Below are 22,718 nucleotides of genomic sequence, written 5' to 3' on the forward strand. Positions count from 1 at the left end.
GCTGTCAGAGGGTTGATTCTGTGTTGTGTTTAAAGTTGTTTAAAACTGCAGAAAATTAAAATTAAAAAGGAAACATAATTACAGGAAGCTGCTGTGATGTCACCAACAAGCATGTCATCTTAGTTGTGCTTTGAAGAGGTCAAACGGGCTTAAGGGTCAGGGGGGGAGATTATATGGAGGAAGGGAGCTCTTTTAGACATCCTGGAATGTGGGTGAGGCATTTTGTAGCTCTCCGAGGTGGTGGGGAATAGAGAATTTATTTTTACTGCATATTAATATTTGAGCATACTCAACATGGCTATAAACCTGTCATGTTTAATCTGAAGAAGGAAATTTCCATCTCTCTCATGAAGAACGCAAATGTTCCCTTCTCTAAATCCCTTAAATATGTTTTTGTTTTTTATGCTGAAAGAGCTGTTGTTGCTCTTATTCTTCTTTTTCTTCGTTAGATCTAATTTATTTAGTCATGTTGTGCAAAAAATTTGCACATAAACTCAGAGAGGGCACACCGCTGCGCCCTGCTGCTCTCCATCAACTCTGCAGCAGAAGTCAAGGCTAGGAACTCACCCCACCCCAGTTGAGCGTCCTGGCGAGGTCATTTCCTGTTCCCAGAGGAAGCACAGCGACCGGAGGCTGGGGATTCATCTGCAGCTCATCGAGAGCAGACAGGATCCAACCCACCTACAGCGAGACATGAAGGCAAAGTGTAAGTTGTAGAAATTTAGAATAGAAAATAGTGGCTATTAGAGATGTATAGTCACCGTGCCATCTCCTCCGCAGGCAAGGATCCTCAGATTTGGCACTTTGCGATACAACTCCAACCTAACAAAGCAGAGAGGTAATATTATAGAATAAAAGACTGCTGATTAGTGTTGAGTGGGTGTAATTGGTCCAGATTTTATGAAAATTGTTCACCTGTGAGCTTTGGATTTAAATAAAAGAGGAGTGAAAAGATGGCTTTCCCCCCTCAGAGGTGGACTGAGATAAGGGTGATGTGAAATGAAGATTTAAAGTAGGTAATTGGTACTAAACTGTCAAGCTCAGGGTGATTTCAGCCTAACTGTGTAGGCTGTAATGAAACACCAGCACTCTCCCCAAGGGAAGATTACTCACGCCTCGCGCAGTCCACCCTGCGAAAGGTCGAAGACTTGACGAGGATTCAAGATCCACATAAACATCTGTAACACTTTGGCACCCTACAGAAAAAGCAGAAAAAAATTCAGCTTCCTTCATGTTACAATATTTAAAAAGCTGCCACTAACAGCAAGCAAATTAAAAAAAAATCTGTGAAAATCTGAGAAATGAATCTCCAAATCTTAAACTAAACCCAGTGTTATGTTCTGAAGATGTTGCTGATGAAGTCTAAAAGATTATAGTAAGCAGTGGAGCCCTGAACTTTTACCTGACGGAGTTGCAGGTAAGATGCAAACATCTGCCTCAGCTGAATGAGCCTTTAACTTGTTTAACTCCCCAGTACAAATCTGCGTGTTGTCCATATATCTGAGAGCTGTGCAGGTAATCTTCCGGTGGATTCACAGCTGTGTCCTACCTCCTGCATGCTCGCCTAAACAAAACGGAGTATTTCCTGCAGCGCCAACACTTCTGAAGCTAACCGTTTCCTGTTGTGTGATACATTTGTGAAACTTCTGAAGATGTTTCCGCCCGAATCTCCCGATAATGTTTGGAGTTCATGTGTGAAAACAGCTCAGCTCAGTTCATCTGATAAACCAAATTTTTGTCTGAACCGACATCCTCACAATGAAAATTAATTATAGACAGGCTGAGGACAGACGAGGTGAGGCAGCGACAATATCTCCAAACAACAATGAGAAGAGAAGGCGTCTCAAACAGATGAAAACAGAAGATTAAAGACATTTGCTCACCTGGTTGCCGCCGCTCTTTGGATTCACAAAAACCAAGATGGGCTTCATGAGGGGAGAGGGGAGAGGCTTCAGCATGAACGGACGCCATTTAGACTCCTAAGAGATCAATAAGATCAAAATATTAGAATGTTCACATAACATAAATGTTAAAATCATGATCCATTCAATATGGTGCAAAGTTTGGGCATATATGATGACTGCTGAGAAATTTTAGCTTGATATATCAATTTTTGTATTTTATGAAAATCAGTCGGTCGATCCAGTTCCAGATGGTGGAGCAGAAGCCCGCGATGATTTGAGATCAGATGACCCTAATAATCCAATAATAGACTGTATAGCAAAGATGGACATAGCTTCCTAGAGCTTGGTTTGATTTGGCAATTTTGGTGTTGTTCTTTTTTTCTTCTTTAAACTAAGCATGAGAGCGAGGTGTGGACATGACTGAAAAACAGCTCTGCACAGATACAATACCGACATGTCAATCACAGGTTAGCCATGCCCTCAGTTATATTCTACTTCCTCCTCCATATTTTTTGTAAATATTTTTTCATCATGCTCAAGTGAAGACTAATAAAAGAAAAATAACTAAGAAAACATTTAGTGTGTTTAAAATGAAAAGAAATAAGGTAACTTCTCCAAATACCTCTACTCGATCTAATTTTTTTGCACAGTTAGAGCAGTCGCCCCCTGCTGGCCATCAGAATCCAGGCAGATTTAAAGCAAGAATTTTTCATTTCATACCTAAATGAAGTCGATGTTTTATAAACACAGTTTGAAGTCAGCCGGCAACGACTTTTATTTCGTTTAATGTTTTTTTTTTACTTGAGTCGAGATCACATGAAGGATAAACATGAGCTAAAAATGTATTATGACAGTGTAACTGATAATATCACTTACATCTAATCCCTTCTTGCTTGTCCTTCGTTTGAAAGATGTCCGCTTTTTTCTTCTGGCAGAGTTCTTTAGGGAGCTCTAAGGTACACATACACACACAGAGTTCAGTGGTTAGTTCACTGTCACCACGTCCCCTGTGATGGTAATTAAAAGTGCAATGAAGCATGTGACGCGACAGAGATATGCAGTATGTGTGTGCGTGTCTGTGTGTGATAACAGAGACACAATCCCAGAGTTCCCTCAGACAGACCAGACACGTGACAGTTCGCATCTCATCATACCCCAAAAATCACACACACATTAGCACACACTGAGCTTGTGACACGCCTTCTTTTTGAGTCTTAAACTTAGATCGACAAAATCATTTCTCATTACTGTCACAAGATGACACCCAGTGAACTTTATCAAGCAGCAGAGCGATCGAGGAGGGTGCTCGGCGAGGGTATGAGCATACCTGTGGTTTCCTGACTTTGATGATCCAGGACGGTGGTACTATGACACCGGCGTGGGCCCCCAGTGAACACGGCTCCTCTATCTGGTGCAGCATGAAACATGTTACCTTGTTGTGGAACTGCAAGGAAAAAAAGCCCAAAAAAACACTCCTCAGGGTCGTGTCATGCGCTAAACTTGCAATCCAAACTATCATACATGTTGTGCCAATGCTGCTATCCTGTATATATTGTACATACTATTGTTTGAGTACTTACGATTGTTTTTTTTGTACTTTTTATATTTTACATTTATATTTATTATTGAAACTTGCACCAAGGGAGTGGCACTCCAATTTCGTTGTACTCTGTACAATGACAATAAAGGCTATTCTATTCTATTGTCCGTGTGTGGTGCTCTAACACAGCTGTTTATAAGAAAAACAAAACACCCTGAGTGCCAATATTTGCTTCTCTTATGCTACCTCAGTGGTGTCAAACATAAGGGTCGGGGGCAAGAACTGGCCCACCAAAGGCTCCAATTCGGTCCAAGGATGGCTTTGGAAAGTATGAAGGAAGGCAGCGATTTTGGACTTTTAATTGTATTTTCAGAAGTTTTACAGCATCTCCTACTGACATTGCCATTCATGCGACACCAGAGAATCTGAGAAATAGATACACATTTAAAAACAGAACTTCCTGGGTTTTTTTGGTTAGGTTTGTTTTTTTTTAGCTACAATAGAATTTTCAATATTTTTATGGAGGATCTGCACTAGTAATGAATAAATAAAAAGATAATAATTATAGCTGACAGATTTCTTCCATTAACTACAGCATCTACTGTTGAAATTGCACTTCTATTTTCCTATACTAAGATATGTGAAGGATTCAATATGTAGTTAAACTTCTTTACACTGACAGTAAGGACAGTTTCACTGATCTGGCCCATATAAGGTCAAAGTGACATCCCTGCTCTGTGTGACAGACATTAAATGGTGCTTTGCTTCAGTGATACTACCAGTCCTCTGGCTCCAGCCTTGAGGCGGGTTATTGATCATTTATGTACCCAACGTTTGCTTTATTTTGTGGCTGTATTAGAAAATCAGCTGTAGAGACAGCAGGAAATAAAGGGAGCCACAGACATTAAATGGGTGCAATTACAGTACTGAACCTATGACATATTCCCTGTTCTGGGAACATTTTGAATTTATGTAACCATATACAAAAATATTAAATAGGTTCAGTTACTCTATTGAGCCCATGACACATGTAATATTTTTAAATAATGCAACCACATTTTCAAAAAACAAGGACGTGATGCATCATTTTCTTTAAGGTGCTTTCCTTCAGTGACACTAGCAGTTCTCCGCCTCCAGCCTCGAGACAGATTGGGTACATTGATGATTATCTTTACTTTACTGTATGGCTACATTAGAAAATCAGCTGTAGAGACAGCAGGAAATGAGAGACTGGGGGGATTACAGATGTGTCAGTACAACCAGCCTATTCATGAGTGGGGTCTACATGACCTTGTTAATGTGGAAATAATAATAATAACAAATGATGTCACTCTAATATATATTTGGAAATAGGTACAGAAACTTCCTGTAGTGCTTAAGTTTATATTTAATCCACTTCAATGCACAATACAACTTGTATTTCCCCACTAATAACATCTTAGTGGGGTTAAATATCATATTTACTCGTGAATTAACGGACTTACGGCCTGTTTACACCACGAACAACTGATGGCGATGATTTCTTTACTGTGGAAGAACTTCTGCTGAAAACTCTGCAGAAACAAAGAGGCAGTCTGCATGAACAGGAACAACATCTGTGTGCAGCTGCATGTGTTTTTGAGTGCAAACTCACCTTTCCACACTGTCTACATTTCCCCTCTTGTCGTCGTCTGTGAACCCAGTGGTGTCTGAGGATGTTCTGCCGGCAAACACAGAAACACAATTTCTTTCACTTAACGCCTCAAACAAAAAGCCGATTCCTCCCTCACATTTATGCAGCTACACACTTACATCTCTCAGGGTTCGGGATCCTCCCTCTCTGAAAGTCGGCTTACATCGGAAGTTTATCTAAAAAAAGAGATAAGCTGTAGTTTCCATCTGGGGAGGTTGTTTTTCACAGCTACATTTTTACAGATGCTCCATAAATGCATCACATGCAGGCAATCGTTAAGCTACTATTTTGAAAAGCTGACATCTATAATTATAATGATACACTCACTGAATGTGTGTGTGTGTGTGTGTGTGTGTGTAGCTGTGTGTGTGTTATTATGCCTGTACAAAATTGGCAGATTAGGGTTTTAGTTTTCCCGAGAATCGCTCATTCAGACTAAAAATTAACATAAATCATCTGTAGCTGCCGTTGGGAATTTGTTTTATTTATGATCACAAAAATTATATATCTTTTCCAACTGCCTTAAGACTTAGGGTTAGTTAGAATTACTGTTAGGATTTGGTATTTGACTGAGATGGCTAAACTTAGGGGTGAAAGAGTTTGGAATATATTCATGCTAAAACTCATTTTAATTTTATTGTGCCAAATCACAACAGCATTTGCCTCAAGGCGCTTTAAATTGTAAGACCCTACAATAATACAGAGAAAACCTCAACAATCAGACCCCAGTGAGCAAGCACTTGGTGACAGTGGGAAGGAAAAACTCCCTTTAAACAGGAAAAACCATCCGGCAGAACCAAGCTCAGGAAAGTGCAGGCATCTGCTGTGACTGGTTGGGGTGGGGAGAGGAAGCCAGGACAAAACCAAGATCAGTGAAACTTTGATGCACAGACATAAAGACCTTTCAAAAATTATTAGTAAGCTACAGTAAACTTTATTACATCAGAGCATCTTTAACCACCTGAGAGCCCGAATTCTCACATCTCAACATTGCATTTAGGCTTTTCTGAACCTTATGCATCAATTAAATGTTTTATACTTTTAAACAGTGGCGAATTATTGTTTTATCTCTTGTAAAGGTTCATGTGAGAATTTAGTAAGAGCCAATCAAAAGCCAAAATGGGAAACTTATTAGCCAGTCATGTTGCAAGTAAACAGCAGAGGTCCATGACAGTTTAAACTGTGTGGTGGAGAGCATACTGCCTTGCTAAGTACAGGGGTAGTGCTAGTACTAGTAGCATTCTTACTAATTCATAATATGGACAAGTATTTCATATAATCAGTGCTCTGGAGAATGAGCAGAGACATATCACCACTCTGAATTGATCTGTTAATAAAGCAGTAATGTTGTCAGACTTCTACATGCACAGTAGAAGTATGGCTTGAAGGGGAAAAGGCTTTTTAACCTAATGTTCAGGCACAGTCATTAAACTTTACTCAGGTACTTTGCAGACATTTTTCATGACTCAGTGACCACTGAAGTTAAGTTACGGCTCTCACGGCATTGATTTAAAAACAACCTTCATGTGCTTGTAACTGCCCAGAGGCTTTGTCAAGTGTAAGACTCATTTCAAGAAAGATTTCCGATTTCATGGAGTACTTCATGCAATAACCCTTTGGAAGGTAATACCTGTAAGATAAGCAGCACATTGGTTACTACAACCCTGTTAAACCCTGTGTATAACCTGGAGTTGTTTTTAGTCTCATGTGTGCTTGTGCTAATAATTAGTAAGGTATTTTGATTCTATATTCAGTTTCTTATATAACTTTTCAATTTTATTTTAAATTTTTACCAATTATTACTTTAATTATTACTTTTTATGTTTAATGTTTTGGCTGCTGTAGCTTTTGGGATAAATAAAATATATGTTTTCTTATCATGCCTCGGCTTCATTTAATTTACATAGGGAAAGAAAATAACAAATCTTATCAAAGGCATTTAAAGATCTTAGAAATAATGGAACAGCTATTTAATATTATATTTATTTGAGTCTCAGAACCCAAGAGCATAAACCAGGGATCGAGAACTATGACAAAAATGAAGTATGAACAATAAACTCTCTGTGTGTGTGTGTCGTTGTACTCTGTACAATGACAATAAAGGCTATTCTATACCCATACACATACTGTGTGTGTGTGTGTGTGTGTGTGTGTGTGTGTGTGTGTGTGTGTGTGTGTGTGTGTGTGTGTGTGTGTGTGTGTGTACTATGGTTACATATCTTTGTGGGGACAAGAAAAATTGGAAGTTTGCAATACTTGTGGGGATCAACAGCCCTTATGTGGATAAAATACCCATCCCTACAAGTCTGAAAGCATTTTTAAGACTCAAAATGTGGTTTTAGTGACAGGGTTACAATCATGGTCAGGGTTACCTGACTCAGCACCGGGTCTCCACAAGGATGTGTTTTGAGTCCCCTCCTGTTTACGCTCTACACATCCGACTGCTCCCCTACCCATCTCTCAAACACCATCATAAAGTTCGCGGATGACACCACAGTGGTTGGACTCATCTCAAGGGGGGATGAGTCGGACTACAGAGATGAGGTCAACAGACTGACTGAGTGGTGTTCAGTTAACAACCTCCAACTGAACACCACGAAAACTAAAGAACTTATCTTGGACTTCAGGAAGGGCAGAGCAGACCCGGCCCCACTTTACATTCACGGGAGCTGTGTGGAGAGGGTACACTCCATGAGGTTTCTGGGCGTGCAGATATCTGATGACCTCTCCTGGACTGCAAATACTACAGCGGTGGTTAAAAAGGCCCAGCAGCGTCTCCACTTTCTGAGAGTGCTCAGGAGGAACAACCTGGAGGAGAGGCTGCTGGTGACATTTTACAGAGCCACCATAGAGAGCATCCTAACGTACGGCATAACAACATGGTATGCAGGGTGCTCAGCTGCAGACAGGAAAGTACTGCAGAGGGTCATCAACACAGCCCAGAAGATCACTGGCTGCTCTCTGCCCAGCCTGGAGGTCATTGCAAACTCTCGGTACCTCAGCAGAGCTGGCAATATCATCAAGGACCACTCTCACCCCAGCAACCAACTGTTTGAACTATTACCGTCAGGCCGACGGTACAGGTCACATAAAACCAGGACAAACAGATTCAGGGATAGCTTCTTTCCCAGAGCTATCACCGTAGTAAATAAGCACAAAAACAACTGAACCTATTCCATACCGTCACTTTCATTATATTATGCTGCTATTCATACTGTCATCATTTTAATGCTGCTATCCTGTATATATTGTACATACTATTGTTTGAGTACTTACGATTGTTTTTTTTGTACTTTTTATATTTTACATTTATATTTATTATTGAAACTTGCACCAAGGGAGTGGCACTCCAATTTCGTTGTACTCTGTACAATGACAATAAAGGCTATTCTATACCCATACACATACTGTGTGTGTGTGTGTGTGTGTGTGTGTGTGTGTGTGTGTGTGTGTGTGTGTGTGTGTGTGTGTGTGTGTGTGTGTGTGCGTGCTACCTTTTCTAGTTGCTCCATGCAGCCGGTGTGAACAACAATCTTACAGGCTGCACATTTCCTCCTGGGGGCCGACTTCTTAAAAAGAGAGTACAAAGGGCAGAGTAAGACACACAAAATCCACACAGCACACAGCAAATGAAACAAACGCAAGCAGTGTAAGAACACACTAACAGCAACCTGCTGTTACACACTGGCAAGATGTGCTCAAGGTCCCCCAACATTTTACCTTTACTCCAGTTCAGTTTGAAAAGCAGTGGCAGACTTTTATTAGCACCACTAACAGCACAGTGACACTCCAGGCTTGAGGAGTCCATTTCTGTTATTTTTTTCACCAGCCATTATTCAAAATGGAAAAAATAAGGATTTTAAGAACATTAGCTTATATTTCTGACTCTTCTATAGATATAGGTGTCACTACCCAATCTTTAGAGAAAATGTCTTTTATGTTACTTTCATGTCAATATCAACATAAAAAACAAAAAACAAAAAAAAACCTTGATATCTTTGCTTGGTTCTACAAAGAACTTCAGATTATTGGCTAATTTTTTTTTCTATTAAAAGAAAAAAAAATTCTAATGTTGTGTATGTTCTTTTTCTTTAAAAAAAAATGCAAAAATACATAAAAATCATGAATAAAAGCCATATGTTGTTAATATATACATTATCACTAATAAAATACATACGATTTTTGGTGAACCACTAAAATAATAATAATAATAAATAATTTTTCACCAATTTGATAAATAATTGTGCATATTTTTAACTGAATTAGTTTTATATAACTAATTCAGGTTTTTTTTTAACATTTTCATTCATGGATTACAAACTACATAAAAAAAAAATCAGCAACCACAGTCCTTACCTTTTAACAGTTTATGTACAGTGAATGTAATAATATATTTAATCATTTAAATATTTTATCCTGCATTGAAATTTCTAAAATCTAAATTGAAATTTAGATAATTTGTTTTAAGCTGATTTACGTACATTTAAGCCATTTTATCTAGAGCAGTCACATGCTGCATAACGTTTATAGACTTTTATGGTGAAAGGAATGTACAAAAAAACAAATGAGGCTTGGACGAATTCATCGTAGGAAGACCCACTGGCTTGTAGACGTGGGTTTTAAAACTTAATTTTGGTATCCTGGTTATTTGAAATAAGACATTACGAGGGTCAGGTGGCCTAACCGAGACCAGCACTGAAGTTCTGGTTACAGTGAGATAATTACAGACAAAATTATTTCACAAGAGTCGCCCCCTGTTGGCCATTTAAATGAATGCAGGTTTAAGGTAATTTAGCTTCAGCTTCAATTTCCAGACCCAGAAAATAATCTTTACTGCTGTGGGGCTGGGAAAAACACACAAACACACACACAAAAACCCACAAAAAACAAATCTCTAAGGTAAAAGAATGAATTAAAAGCGCAGAGTAATTTATCACACAGTGACTGGCAAAAAAAAAGCAAACACTCAAGATGCCAAAGTGCGATTTGCCTTCAATAAATAACACTGCCGTGCTTCCCTTGCTCTTGCAACAGACAAACTACTCATTATGAGTAATAATATGACAACTAATAATGGAGTGGTCTCATCTCCAGTCAATGAGTTCACTCTTGAATGTCACACTGAGCAATACTCAGAGCTACTCCCACGAACACACACACACACACAAAAGGAAAAGAAAAAACCCCCAAAAAACAACAACAACAAAAACAACGTTTCACCCTCATTTTTCATGGGTTAGTAGCTCTGAATGTTCTGCTTGGAAAGCCCCGCCACAAGATCAGCTTCTTACATGAACTATCATGCTGAGACAAGCAAGACATCCTTTTTCAAGATGCCACAAGAGTTAAAACTCCAAGAAAAATGAAGGTTCTAAACAGAGGAACTTTATTTATTACACACAAAATACATTTTTAATGGTCATTGTCAGGGAACTTTAAACAGCTGTGTAAAACAATTAATGTCCGGTAGCCTTTTAACAGCATGTTTTTCACAGAAAAGGAAACAAAGTATGACATCATTTTACTTTACACATTTTACAATCACCAAATAACCAGTAGTTATAAAGCACTACAAATTTTAAACCAGTCGGGCAAAGCATTAAAGCCTTGAATAAATACTCCTGCCTAACACTGCTGAACTCAGGACCAGGATAGGGAAGTTTCCCAGAAGAGCGCTGAGCTGTAATCAGATCAGCAGTCTCATTCAGTTTACCTATGAGTGGATTTAAGGTATGGCTGAGCAGAGAGACAAGCATTGGGACTGAGGCATTTAAATGTGTTATCAATGGAATCATACTCAGCCACAATCCCAGTAGATCAGCTGATTTCAATGCCAGCCAGCATACAGTTGGTGGGCCAGATTGTGGCTTTGTATCACACCTCCAACCACATCGCTCTATCAAGACAATAATCATAATATAGCGAGAATGAGGAGGTCCCAGGCAGGAGCCGAGCCATGCCATCAAATATAGATTTCAGTAGACAAAAATAACAATATTCCTTTAAGTAAGGTGGTCCTCACTGAAATGATGCTAAAAACATCAATCCAATTAATCAAAAAGAAACAACCCCAGAACATGAAGGATACTAAGAAGACTTCATGAGTGTTTACTAACCGGCATGTCTAAGTACAGTAGTACCATGTTTGAGGTGAGGCGGACACTGTACCAGTCTGTTCTGCTGAATAGAGAGCTGAGCATTTAGGAGAAGATGTGAATTTACTGTCTGATTGATCCTCAGCTCTGCCCACAGGCTGTGGGTACCGAACTAAAGAGTGAGATGCAAGCAGCAAACAAGCTTCTAGGTCTGGGCTCAGCCTCAGAGATGGGGTGAGGTTTCTGAGGTGGTTCCCAAAACGATCTGTCGTTTTCCAACACAAAATGCATTCACAAGAGTAACGCAAGGTGGAAATTCTTTTCACACCATTTCCAAGCTTGAAGATTGGCAAAACAACACTGATGGAATAGTCCCTTCTTGTCCCAGAAAGAGGTTTGCCATCATTTCCGAAAAAATTTCTTTAACCATCTGTACCCCATAACAGCCATGGCCAACTGGCGTGATGCTACGACTGTTGGTGTATAAAAACCGTTTTGTACACACTACATTTTAACATATTTTAGGACACTCAAGCCTTAGCTGGCATAATCTGTTTTGGTTATAGCAGACTTGTTGTCAGCTGTCTGGAGATGGGAGTGTTGCATGACTGACAATGATAAATAAATAGAATAAATGGAGAATAAGTCATCATTTTAATGCACATTTTATTGTTTTAGAGCCACGACTTGAGTTCAAGAGGAGGATGAGGTGTAGATGAGGGAGGACAGAGCAGTGGTGGAGGAGGCCGATGAAGAGTAGGAGGCAAAACAGAAAAGAGATGATGAGAATAACATTATGAAATGTGCAACTGTACAAATCTTAATTGGTCAAATATAATTTTAAAGAGCTACTTGTGATCTGTAAATCAAAACTAACTTATAACTGAGACTTTACATAACTTTTTTTTAGCTGTAATCAGGTGTTTAGAATTTGTAATCAGATTTCTCTTTCTTTCAGAATTCCCAGCAATCTGGAATATTCCAATAGAAACATACCAGGGTATAGAGGATTGAATGGACTGAATGGAGAATGGGTGGATGGACAGATGGACAATAAACTGGACTGGGCTAAAAACACCACAGCACTTTACAGGAAGGGCCAGAGTCGTCTCTATTTTTTGAGGCGACTGAGGTCCTTCAACATCTGCCAGAAAATGCTGAGGATTTTCTATGAGTCTGTTGTGGCCAGTGCGATCCTCTATGCTGTTGCATGCTGGGGGAGCAGGCTGAGGGTCGCAGATGCCAACAGACTTAATAAACTGATCCGTAAGGCCAGCAATGTTGTGGGGATGGAGCTGGACTCCCTCAAGGTGGTGTCGGAGAGGCGGATGCTGTCCAAGATAAAGACAATGTTGGATAACACCTCCCACCCACTCCATGACATGTTGGTCAGTCACAGGAGCTCGTTCAGTGAGAGACTGAGATTACCGAAAAGCACCACTGAACGACACAGGAAATCATTCCTGCCTGTGGCCATCTCCCTGTACAACGCATCCACTTAACACACTGTTTGCTGCTACAACTACACATGTTTCTTTTCCAAATATTTATTTATAAGTGACTTATGTATGTATGTATGTATATATATGTATATATTGTACTATTCTTAGTTAGCGTATTGTCTGTCTTGTCTTAATGTTGGTTTAAAATGGAGCACTGTAACAAAAAATAATTTCCCCCAGGGATCAATAAAGTATTCTGATTCTGATTCTGATTCTGATTTATGGATGGGTGGATGGTAATCCATGATTATGAAGCATGCCATGGAGGTCTTTACTTCCTTTTCAAACACTCTTTGTTAAGCGTGTAATAGGAGAGAGGAGGTATTTTCTGCAGCATTTGCCTTACACAACAGCCTGGTTGTTCCTTCATGACTGAGATTAAATCGAGCTGATCCCGCTGAAAACAGGTAGGAATGTGTTTACTTACGTCAGCCACGACTTGTCAAAGCGATCTCAGATTCCTCTGAGGTCGGCATATCCTCTTGGACATTTATCTAACACAAATCACCACAGAGAGATTATTTCTTGCTGCAGCTCAATCTTGACAGCGTCTTAATGTGTTTTTATACGTGCACTATAATTACCTTCCATCAGTGGAAATGTACAAAGATGTCATTACATTAGTGTAGTGAATTAAAGGCTGTTTCTCAGCTCTGTATAGCAGGTGCTGTTTTTCTTGTAAGAGCTGAATAGATGGACAAAAGGTCAACAACAGCTCTCATTCAGACTCTTTCTTTGCAGCCCTGCATGCTTGTAGTCAACGACACTTCAGAACACACTTCCTTCTCTGTTTTTGGAGTAATTAATTCTCTGCTTTGTGGACATGTTTCACCTGAATCAGAGTGTGGCATCCTGTTTAAAATAATGCTTTGTTTTAGCATTTACAACAGAATACGAAACGCTCCTTTTGCAGAACACTGGGACCACCTGCTCTGCAAATGAAGCACAAATGATGTGTTTCAATGAGTGTTTCATGTGTGGCACTAAAAATCACAACCTGGTACTACACGGAAATTTTGTATTACCTGCTCCTGATGCCACATTTTAGAGTCATCATGTTTTTGCTTTTTGTTTTTGTCTCATTAACATAGCACCAGCAATAACAGGCCTTTTTATTCTGCAGCTGTACTAAAGAGACAAAACTCTGCTGCATGAAAAAGCTTTTAAGAATCAGATGTGTTTCGGGCAGCATTATTAGGTGCTGATATAAGAGACTCTGGTCATGGTTGGTTCAGGCTGATTAACTCTGCAATTGTCACATTTCCACACATGCATCGACAGTTGCTTGTTGTACACAGCGAAACCTACAGAAAACCTACAGAAGTTCAAATAAAAGTCTATTTTTGCAGACAAACTACTGACTTAGTCTAGCACGATGTTGATGGCAGCCGTCTTACATTCTGTCGCAGGGTTGAGTCTAAAGGGGGTGGGGGGGGGGGGGGAATGGGGTGTACAAGACCACAACCAAGCCAACTAGCAATAGCTGATAAATTGGCACATCAACCTTTGGTCAATATAAGGTAACGTCTGGCTCCAAAACACCAACATGACAGAGGCCAAAACAATAAATGTCACCAGCTGCACTCCCAGATGGCAGAGTTGGAGGTCATCTGAACTTTGCAAGTGAATCAGATGAATGATATCGAGAGCAGCCACAACACTGACCTGGCCACTGAGTCGGCTGGTAGACGATAAAGACCTCCCCAATAGCTAATCATACTACACAACCGTAATGAATTGATAAACAGACAACTTCCTGTTTTTTCATTAACTACTCTAAAACTTTAAGGGACAATCTGAGTAAAGAGCTACCAGAACTTTTTCTGTATTTTTTGCACATTTATTTCTGACAATTTAAACCCAAACAGTTGCGCTGATCACAGTGTTTCTTTACTATGCAGAAAAAAGTTACTTCTTATATTAAGATATCAAAGGGACTAAATGTGTAGTTAAATGTCTTCACTATAACAGAAAGGAGAGTTTCTCTGGTCTGGCCCACTTAAGACCAAAGTGGGCTGTATGTGGGCCATGATATAAAATTAATTTAAGATGCCATTATATCCATTTTTAAAAATCAATTCAAACTGAAAAGATTTTTTAAAAATGCATTAATTAGCATTAGTTTTCATTTTCAGTTTCAAAAAGTTTCACTGAATGATTCACAGATGCTGCTAAAGGATAAAATTCTTAATAATGTGTGAGAAAATCATTTTCGAAGAGGGACCCAAAACTACTTCTACTTGGTTTGTATTCAGAAGGACACAAATATAAATACAAATAACAAAGCTGAGCAACATTAATAAGTCTCAGTTTTTGCATACCAAAAAGCTAAATGTCTAGGGGGAATAACGCCTAAACCAAATGCTTATGAGTGCATAAGACAAATATGAAACCTCCCTTTAAAAATACAAATATATACCAAAGCCTGAAGATGATGTACTTGAAAAGATTTCGGGACCTTTCGGGAGTTTTTTAGAGGATTTGAATCTAACAATAAGTCAGTCAGACTAGTTAGTTGTTCTAAACCATACATGTTTTGTTGCATTGTCTTTTTTCTGAAGTTCGCTTCTCTTTTTTTGAGGATCTGGGTACCGAGTTGATTACAAGGAGCAAAATCTTTTTGGGATTCTTTTTAGTCCAGTTATTTAATGTTCATAAGACCATTACTTAAAAGAAATAAATATACATATTCTAGAAAAAACAAAAGTCTTTCACTGTATCTGACATGCTAACATAGGATTTGTATAAGGACTATAGATTACTCACAGCTGTCTTTAGCACGCAGGTGTCCTCTCCAAGATAACAGAGCTCTCCTGAGCAGCTCGTCTCCATCCACAGGTGATCCCCATTCACTGCGTTCTCCTACGGAGAAGCAGACAAGAGAGAGAAAATGAGCGGGGAATAATCATAAAATTAGTCAACATTGTCTCACTCACATTTAACTGCAACCATATAGACATGAGCACATGGCAGCGAATGAGGTCAACAAGTGTGTCAAGCACATAACAGCCACTGCTGAGTAGGTGGGTAACTTCACAGTGCATGTTAATTTAAACACTACTGATTCATGTGCAAACACACTCCTACATGGAGTAATACATGTCAGTGTATATGCGTACAAAGACATTCAAGGTAAATGCATGCAGGCTGAATGTTTGAGTAAAATTGTGTCACCGGGTTTACTGCACAGCTGTGATCACGCTCCCTCAGCTCAGATGTGAATAGTTTTGCTTGCTCATTCATTCAGTAATGGAAAAATGGATTGGAAGACCTTTTGTTTCATTTGCTAATTATATAATTAACTTGTATTTGTTTAATTATCTTAATTTTGCACTTTCCTCTCTCTTTTGTGATTTTTTTGCAACATAAGAAAAACCCTGATTGTATTTCCTAATAACAGTATGTTGTATGTATATGACAACTTTAACTTCATTTATCAGCTTGGCAACTATCTTACAAAGTAAAAGTAAATAATTACTTTTTTTACTGGTTCACACTAGTTTCAAACATAAAATATATGGAATTTAATAATGTATAGGTCTGGATGTGGCTTTGTATGTGTATATCTATCTGGGACAACGCCTGGCTGAAATGGGAGGGTAATAAGATGACTCAGCTCAGTAGGACTTTGAGAATATAAAAGCTGGCCCAGAAAACCGGGAAGTAAAAATAATAATTAATAGGGTAAATCTCTGCCGTGGGGTCCCTCCATGTCAACATAACATTGGGGATTGACTAGGGTGACCAGATATCCCTCTTCATGTGGGACTGCATGGCATTTTTATCCCTTGTCTCGAGATAATGTCCCACATTTTGACTGGTACTGTGGGACATGCACTTTTTTACTAAGTGAATATGAAGGAAAAGTTTTTATTACAGTCAGAAGATTCCTTTCGAATGCAGCACTCATCAAGGAAAGTAACAAACTTTGCAGATTTTGTTGAATATGACGGAAAAAACCACAAAGGAAATGAAGCAGCAGAATACTCTGAGAAATTGCTTTTGTCTATTTTGCAAGAGTTATTTTAAACTTTTATGCTGGGGCAAAATATGTAAAGTGACACATTATCCCTGTCATAATTGGATAAAAATCACTACAACTGTAAAATATGGATCAAAAGTTTTTAAGTTCAATGTGAACATTTCAGACTACCCCTGGCAAGACATGACATGTCCCACTTTGCCCACACAAACAGTCTTTGTCCCACTTTTACTCTGTTAGGATCTAAGAGATTCTGGCAAGATGGGTTTAATTTAAATCACTATGTCTTATTTACTTCAATCCAAGTTCAATTTTATGAATAATGTGCATAACAGCCAGAAGAGCATAACATGGTCCAACAGGAAGTGCAGTTCCTTCCCAAGCCAATGCAGGCATATCTTTAGCAATCGGGCAAAGAATCTGCAAGGCTTGAAGAAAGATTTCCACAATACGCATCTAAACTCTTTGTCTCCTGTACATTTAACGAGCTACAAAATGTAATGTGGCAAAAATATCGGTTCTTTAAAACTTATAAACACGCATTGTAAAATATAATTTTGCAGCCTTACAACTTTACAGTGACCTACATACACTAACCTTTCAAGGTCCTACATCAAGAGTAATGTGTTATTCAATGCAAACTGCATTTCGTTGCCCTGTACCTGTGCATGTGCAATGACAATAAAGTTGAATTCTATTCTATTCTATTCTATTATTCCAATATTTTATTTATAATAAAGAGTTACTGGCAAAAAGTTGAAGAAAGTAAACAGGCAATAAAAACTGTTATATCTGGTCTTTAAGTCTGACGTCATTAGCCGTGTCTGGGCCTAAACTCCGCTGCAGGTCCATAAGTCAAGCGATCACTGAGAGTTGAAAAACTGTCTAAATTCCTTCATCTGTAATAACATGATCAGTGTGGCTGCTCTACCAGGTGTAACAATTCAGTTGAACATCCAGGCATCCATAAAAACGGAATTTATGACATTTAACGGAATTAGAAGTTAGCAGGGAGTTAGCTCGCTAGCTTCCATCTAAATACAATATAGCATGTCCTGACTGCGGGGTTTCGGAAACAAATTAAGATGTACAGCTCTGCTATCACTTCCGACATAAATGAAGACAGAAAACTAAACAACAGTGACATTTGTAGGAAGTTTGGCTACCTGGTATATAACGATGTGCTACGTGATCGCTAGCGACACAGCTATGTTAGCATAATAAACACAGTGAAGCTGGAGGATGAACGCTAACTTTTTTCCACTCGATAAAAGTTAACGTGAGGATTCCCGGTGGTCAGGGATAGAGATGGACCGATCCGATATTACGTATCGGTATCGGTCCGATACTGACCTAAATTACTGGATCGGATATCGGAGAAAAATAAAAAATGTAATCCGATCCATTAAATATCACGAAAGCACCTCACAAAACTTGCAACACGCCGTAACTCACCTCAGAACGTTAGCACGTCGGAGCAGTATGCATCACGTGATAGAGCGGCTGTGGCATGCTGGACCTGTCGGTGGTCTGGATAGCATTTGGAGCTTCGCTAGCAACCTGGCATTTCATCTCCGACAAAGTTATCCCCGAGAGAAGTAAAGCAAGTGTGTAAGTCCATCTCTGAATGTTTGTAAAGCATTCCTGTGTTAAGCTTAACGAGCGACTGCCTCTCGCTCTCCGGCTGCTACTTCAATCGTGAAACTGATCAGCTGATCGGGTTTTCTGTCAGGAGTCCGTCTCTCTTGTTTGTTTTTGGTCCACTTTGCGCCAGAAAGAGGAAACCAGCGGCTGAACAACAGCAGCACGTTTAAGCTTGATAAGCTGTTGTTAGAATTTATTTAATATTACTTTCTACTCGAGGATCTTTTTCTATGTAGCTGACGGCTGGTAACTGTGCAGGGGCAGATCTAGCAAAGTTTAGCCAGGGGGGCCGATAGGGCATTAACTGGGAAAAGGGGGCACAAAGACATACTTTTCTTTCTTATTCTCATTTAAAATGTCGAGCTGTTAATAAATAATTATCTGACACCCAAAGTTTTAATTTGGTGTAAAATGAATAGAAGTCAATTACTGTATATAGTGACTATAAAGTCTAATGTATATATACCCTAGTAAGCTATAGTACTTTTTACTTTGGGAAGGTACCATCTGTGCAGTCTGCAATTTTGTTGAAGAAAGATGTTGAATCTATTTAATATTTCTTGAAAAATAATTGATTTCTGTGCATTTTCTTTCACACTGCATCAAATTAAGGTTGATTACGTCGATTAAGCATCATGAGGTGGAGCGTGAGGGGTGGTTCCCTATTTTTTATTTATTTATTTTTGTTGTTGCTGGGAGTTGGAACCCTGTTAGTTAGGTTGCTTAATATTTACGCTAAGTACTCTTTAAAATACCAGAATAGGGAGGATGGTGTAGGTCTAAGTTTATTAGATTGATCAGTATTGCTGAACTATGAAATATTTTTTTTGTATACAGGTATAACAGAATAGCTTTAGTGTAGTTGTTGTTTTAAACTTGAGTATGAACTTGCAGACTTGCAAAATGCAGCAAGATATTTTAAAAAACAGTTTTGTTGATTAAAAAACACTATATCGGATTCATATCGGTATCGGCAGATATCCAAATTTATGATATCGGTATCGGACATAAAAAAGTGGTATCGTGCCATCTCTAGTCAGGGACAAGTGCAATTGCATGGTAGGATGCTGTAAACGGACCGAACTTCAGTCAGGAGAACAACTGACATAATCCATGCACAATATGAGGTTAGTCATTCATATACTGCTGCATGGGCTGGGCTGTAGTTACATGGTAACGTTTTAAAAACTGAGCTTTAAAATGAGTAGTGGTAAGAAAAACCGACAGTGATCACTGACTGTTTTTAGGGGCTTTTTGAGATTAAATAGAACAAGATACAAAGTATTAAAACATGTTAAAAACACAAAAGCCTTATTAAATGCAGGGTAGTTTGGATTCGTCACGACAGCACTTAAAGACTGGATTACCTGCAAATGCCCCAAAATCTTTAAAAGCACTTTGAAATAACAATTTAATTAAAAAGAATCAGTCACTTAAATTTTTTTTAACCTCAACCAACTTTCTAGGGTTTACTGTGAGGAGCAGACATTCTGACGTTCCTGCATCTTTTATGAAGTAATTAATGTGGGTTTTATTGTCATAGTGCAGCACTTTTTTCATAAAGTCACAATAATTAGTGACAAACTAGAAAATCAATTTGAATGGACATTTGTTTAAATTTCCACTTCCTGTTACACATCTTCTACCAGTGGCCCTGCTGGGAATATGGACAAACCCTTTTGGACTTATTAGCACCTAAAAGCAGACCTTAAAGGTCTCAATGAATCGACCCCTGAGTGTATATTAATGAGTGTCTGAGCACAGTGATAATATATGAGTGAGTGCATGAGAGCCGTGCAGAGAGATAAAGGGCAGAAATGACGTGCTGGAAGTGTCCCTACAGACGGAGCCCAAGGGAAATCTCAGATGTGAGCCCACAACTGTTTATCTACTTACACCTTCCTATTAATAATAAAGCACATTGCATTTGCTTTTCATTATTGATGCATGAATCATTTAGAGCACGGCTGTCAAACAAATGGAGCGTGGGACAGAAATGGCCCGCAAAAGGTTTCGATCCGGCCCGCGGGATGGCTTTGCAAATGTGAAAAATGGGGAAAGTGGAAGTCGTAAATGTTGTTCGTTTTTGATGGACAAAAACAAACAAAAAAGAAATTACATAAGAAATTAAGGTGTTTTTGAAATGTTTTGTATCACTGCAGATAAACCAGTTTGTTTTTGACAGTAGGTTCACAGTACAAATATATAAATACATAAAATACAATAAAATCAAATAACTAATGGAGGTAGTGGTACTAACACTAAAGGACAGAGGGTGGGGTTTTTTTTAAAATATATTTTTACACAACTTTTTCAGATGTCCACCCCATTTAACTCTTTCCCCCATAAAAACAACACATGACGACCTCCCCCGTATCCTTAATGACATGTTTGGACACCTCAGTATACATAGTTTGACATCCATTAACATAGAGTACCCTCACAAAGCCTCTATGTGGCTGGCAAATTTTCAACAGATACGACTAATTCTATGAAATGCACCTTTTCACCTTTACATATTCTTCTTGAGTTTGAAGCACTTTGATGTCTTTTTCTTGAATTTTGGAGGCTCGTGTGAAAACGCTCTATTATTTTCTTTTCTTTGTCATGTTTTTTTTTTTTGAATGGCTTTATTGTACCATAATCATAAAAAAAAAAAAATCTGTTTCAAGTCTGCAAAGTTTTTGCACAAAAGAGTTTATGTAAGTAAAAAGAAAAAAAAACCTTCAGATGATTCATATGATTTTACAGCTTGGACCCAGAGTAATCTGATTTTATTAAATAAAACTAAATGGCAATGGAAGATTTGAAAGAAAGAAGGTGATAAACAATTTGAAAGAAAAACAACATGGAAAAGATTTTAAATTATTTCATGATTATAAAAAAATTATCTGCCTGCTTCAGTAATACTATTCAAAACTGTCTCATTGGTCTTTTTGCTTTCAGATTAGGTTCAATTCACATTGTCATCCTGGTGTATCATCAAAAAAACTGCTTCAATTATTTTTATCATTGTTTTAATGCATCTTTGACTGTTTTTGACGATTGTTTACTTGCCGTGCCACACACTGCACAATCTGGTGAATATTGCAGATTCATTGTTTTAATACCTGCTTTCACCAGATCACAAGCTCAGGTTTGGAGTGGCGCAACTGGAGACAGGAAGACAGGACTTTTTAAAAATACATTTATTGGGTTCTTTAACAGCATTTTTGACAATACTTTCCAATTCATGTTGACATTTCCTTAAGCATTAGCACTACATTTAAAACCCAAAGTGTTTTTAATCTGGTGCTTTTGAGTCGTGATTCATGTTTCTTAAATATAACCTATTAAATGTCGAATAATAAACCGCGTCACAAAGTCGTGACACATAAAAGTTTCTTTCCCACGCTGAGATAGAACGGCATTTTTCTTGTAAGGAATTTAAAAAAAGGAAGGAAAATCAAATTACTGCTTTCCATTTCCACATGAACATATGGCTGTTGAAACCAGTCTGCTAACAAATCTGTTGGCATAAAAATGCAAATGTCGACAAGTGAATCAGCCAGACAGAATAGGGACAACACAGACTGGGACCAGGAAAAAAATGTCATCATTGTTCAGATTCACAGTTATATAAAATAAATGTGCATGTGCATTTCTGACCGTCCAGTCCACACAGGTACGTAGTTCCTTGGTGGGGCCGTTGGACGCAGGAGGAAGCGAGGGCTGAGGTGGGCCGAGGTAATGGAGGCCTGAGCGGGAAATCGCTTTCCTAAGAAACGGAAGGAAACACACGGTTATCATTGTCAAGATACTTCATAGTTCTCGGACTTTTCAGTATAATTTAGTACATTATTCATATTAGGAGGCTGCTTTCAAGCGGGCTCAGCTGGAGATATTTGAGGTGAACCAGGAACAGCTTGGCGGAGAGACTGCCAGAGCCACTTTGGGGTGACGAGAGAAGTCGCAGACAGATCTGTTATGTCAGAGGATGAGTCAGCAGTCATCTCTCGCAGACGCTCGCCCCATTATACTTCCTGTTGCAGTTTTCTTAAACTGACTCGAGTACATCTTTATCCACTTCAATTGTCCCCGACTCTTTCATCTCATAGCTCATCTATCTTCTTCTGCAAGTACACAGTACAGTCACCCACATGAGAGGGCCCATCTGTCTACATCTATTAACTGCTGATCTACGCAGACACCTCTGCAGTCTCACTGGCTTCAGTCAATGCAAGAGAAAGCAAAAAATAAATAAAAAAATAAATAAATTAAAGTGAAAATATGAAATGAGTGCTCTCCTTCAAGTTAAATCTGTGGATTTGTCTTTTTAAAAGACGAGACAACCGGCCTGTTTGAACAACAGTGAATACCCTAACGTGTCTATTAAAGAT

At 38.7% G+C, this 22,718-nt stretch overlaps 1 protein-coding gene across 5 annotated transcripts in view; it reads right to left on the reverse strand.

Moving 5' to 3' along the window:
• The window catches only part of dgki (diacylglycerol kinase, iota), a 106,089-nt gene that overhangs the window by 30,307 nt on the left and 53,064 nt on the right, over window positions 1-22,718 (reverse strand). For 4 of the 5 annotated variants that reach the window (XM_085253090.1, XM_085253089.1, XM_085253087.1 and 1 more), the window contains exons 2-13: window positions 21,988-22,096; window positions 15,480-15,575; window positions 8,611-8,685; window positions 5,236-5,292; window positions 5,078-5,143; window positions 4,929-4,997; window positions 3,232-3,348; window positions 2,781-2,855; window positions 1,884-1,979; window positions 1,114-1,196; window positions 762-822; window positions 568-681 (exon numbers count right to left, since the gene is read on the reverse strand). In XM_085253090.1, coding sequence (XP_085109216.1) covers window positions 568-681; window positions 762-822; window positions 1,114-1,196; window positions 1,884-1,979; window positions 2,781-2,855; window positions 3,232-3,348; window positions 4,929-4,997; window positions 5,078-5,143; window positions 5,236-5,292; window positions 8,611-8,685; window positions 15,480-15,575; window positions 21,988-22,096 — 1,018 coding nt within the window. The remainder of the gene's footprint in view (window positions 1-567; window positions 682-761; window positions 823-1,113; window positions 1,197-1,883; window positions 1,980-2,780; window positions 2,856-3,231; window positions 3,349-4,928; window positions 4,998-5,077; window positions 5,144-5,235; window positions 5,293-8,610; window positions 8,686-15,479; window positions 15,576-21,987; window positions 22,097-22,718) is intronic. The other variant, XM_085253088.1, reaches the window with a different exon arrangement.

This window comes from Mchenga conophoros, linkage group LG17, assembly GCF_057382185.1.
Source record: "Mchenga conophoros isolate Kocher_MC1m ecotype Shallow Benthic linkage group LG17, M_conophoros_male_GT1.1, whole genome shotgun sequence".
Classification (NCBI taxonomy): domain Eukaryota; kingdom Metazoa; phylum Chordata; class Actinopteri; order Cichliformes; family Cichlidae; genus Mchenga; species Mchenga conophoros.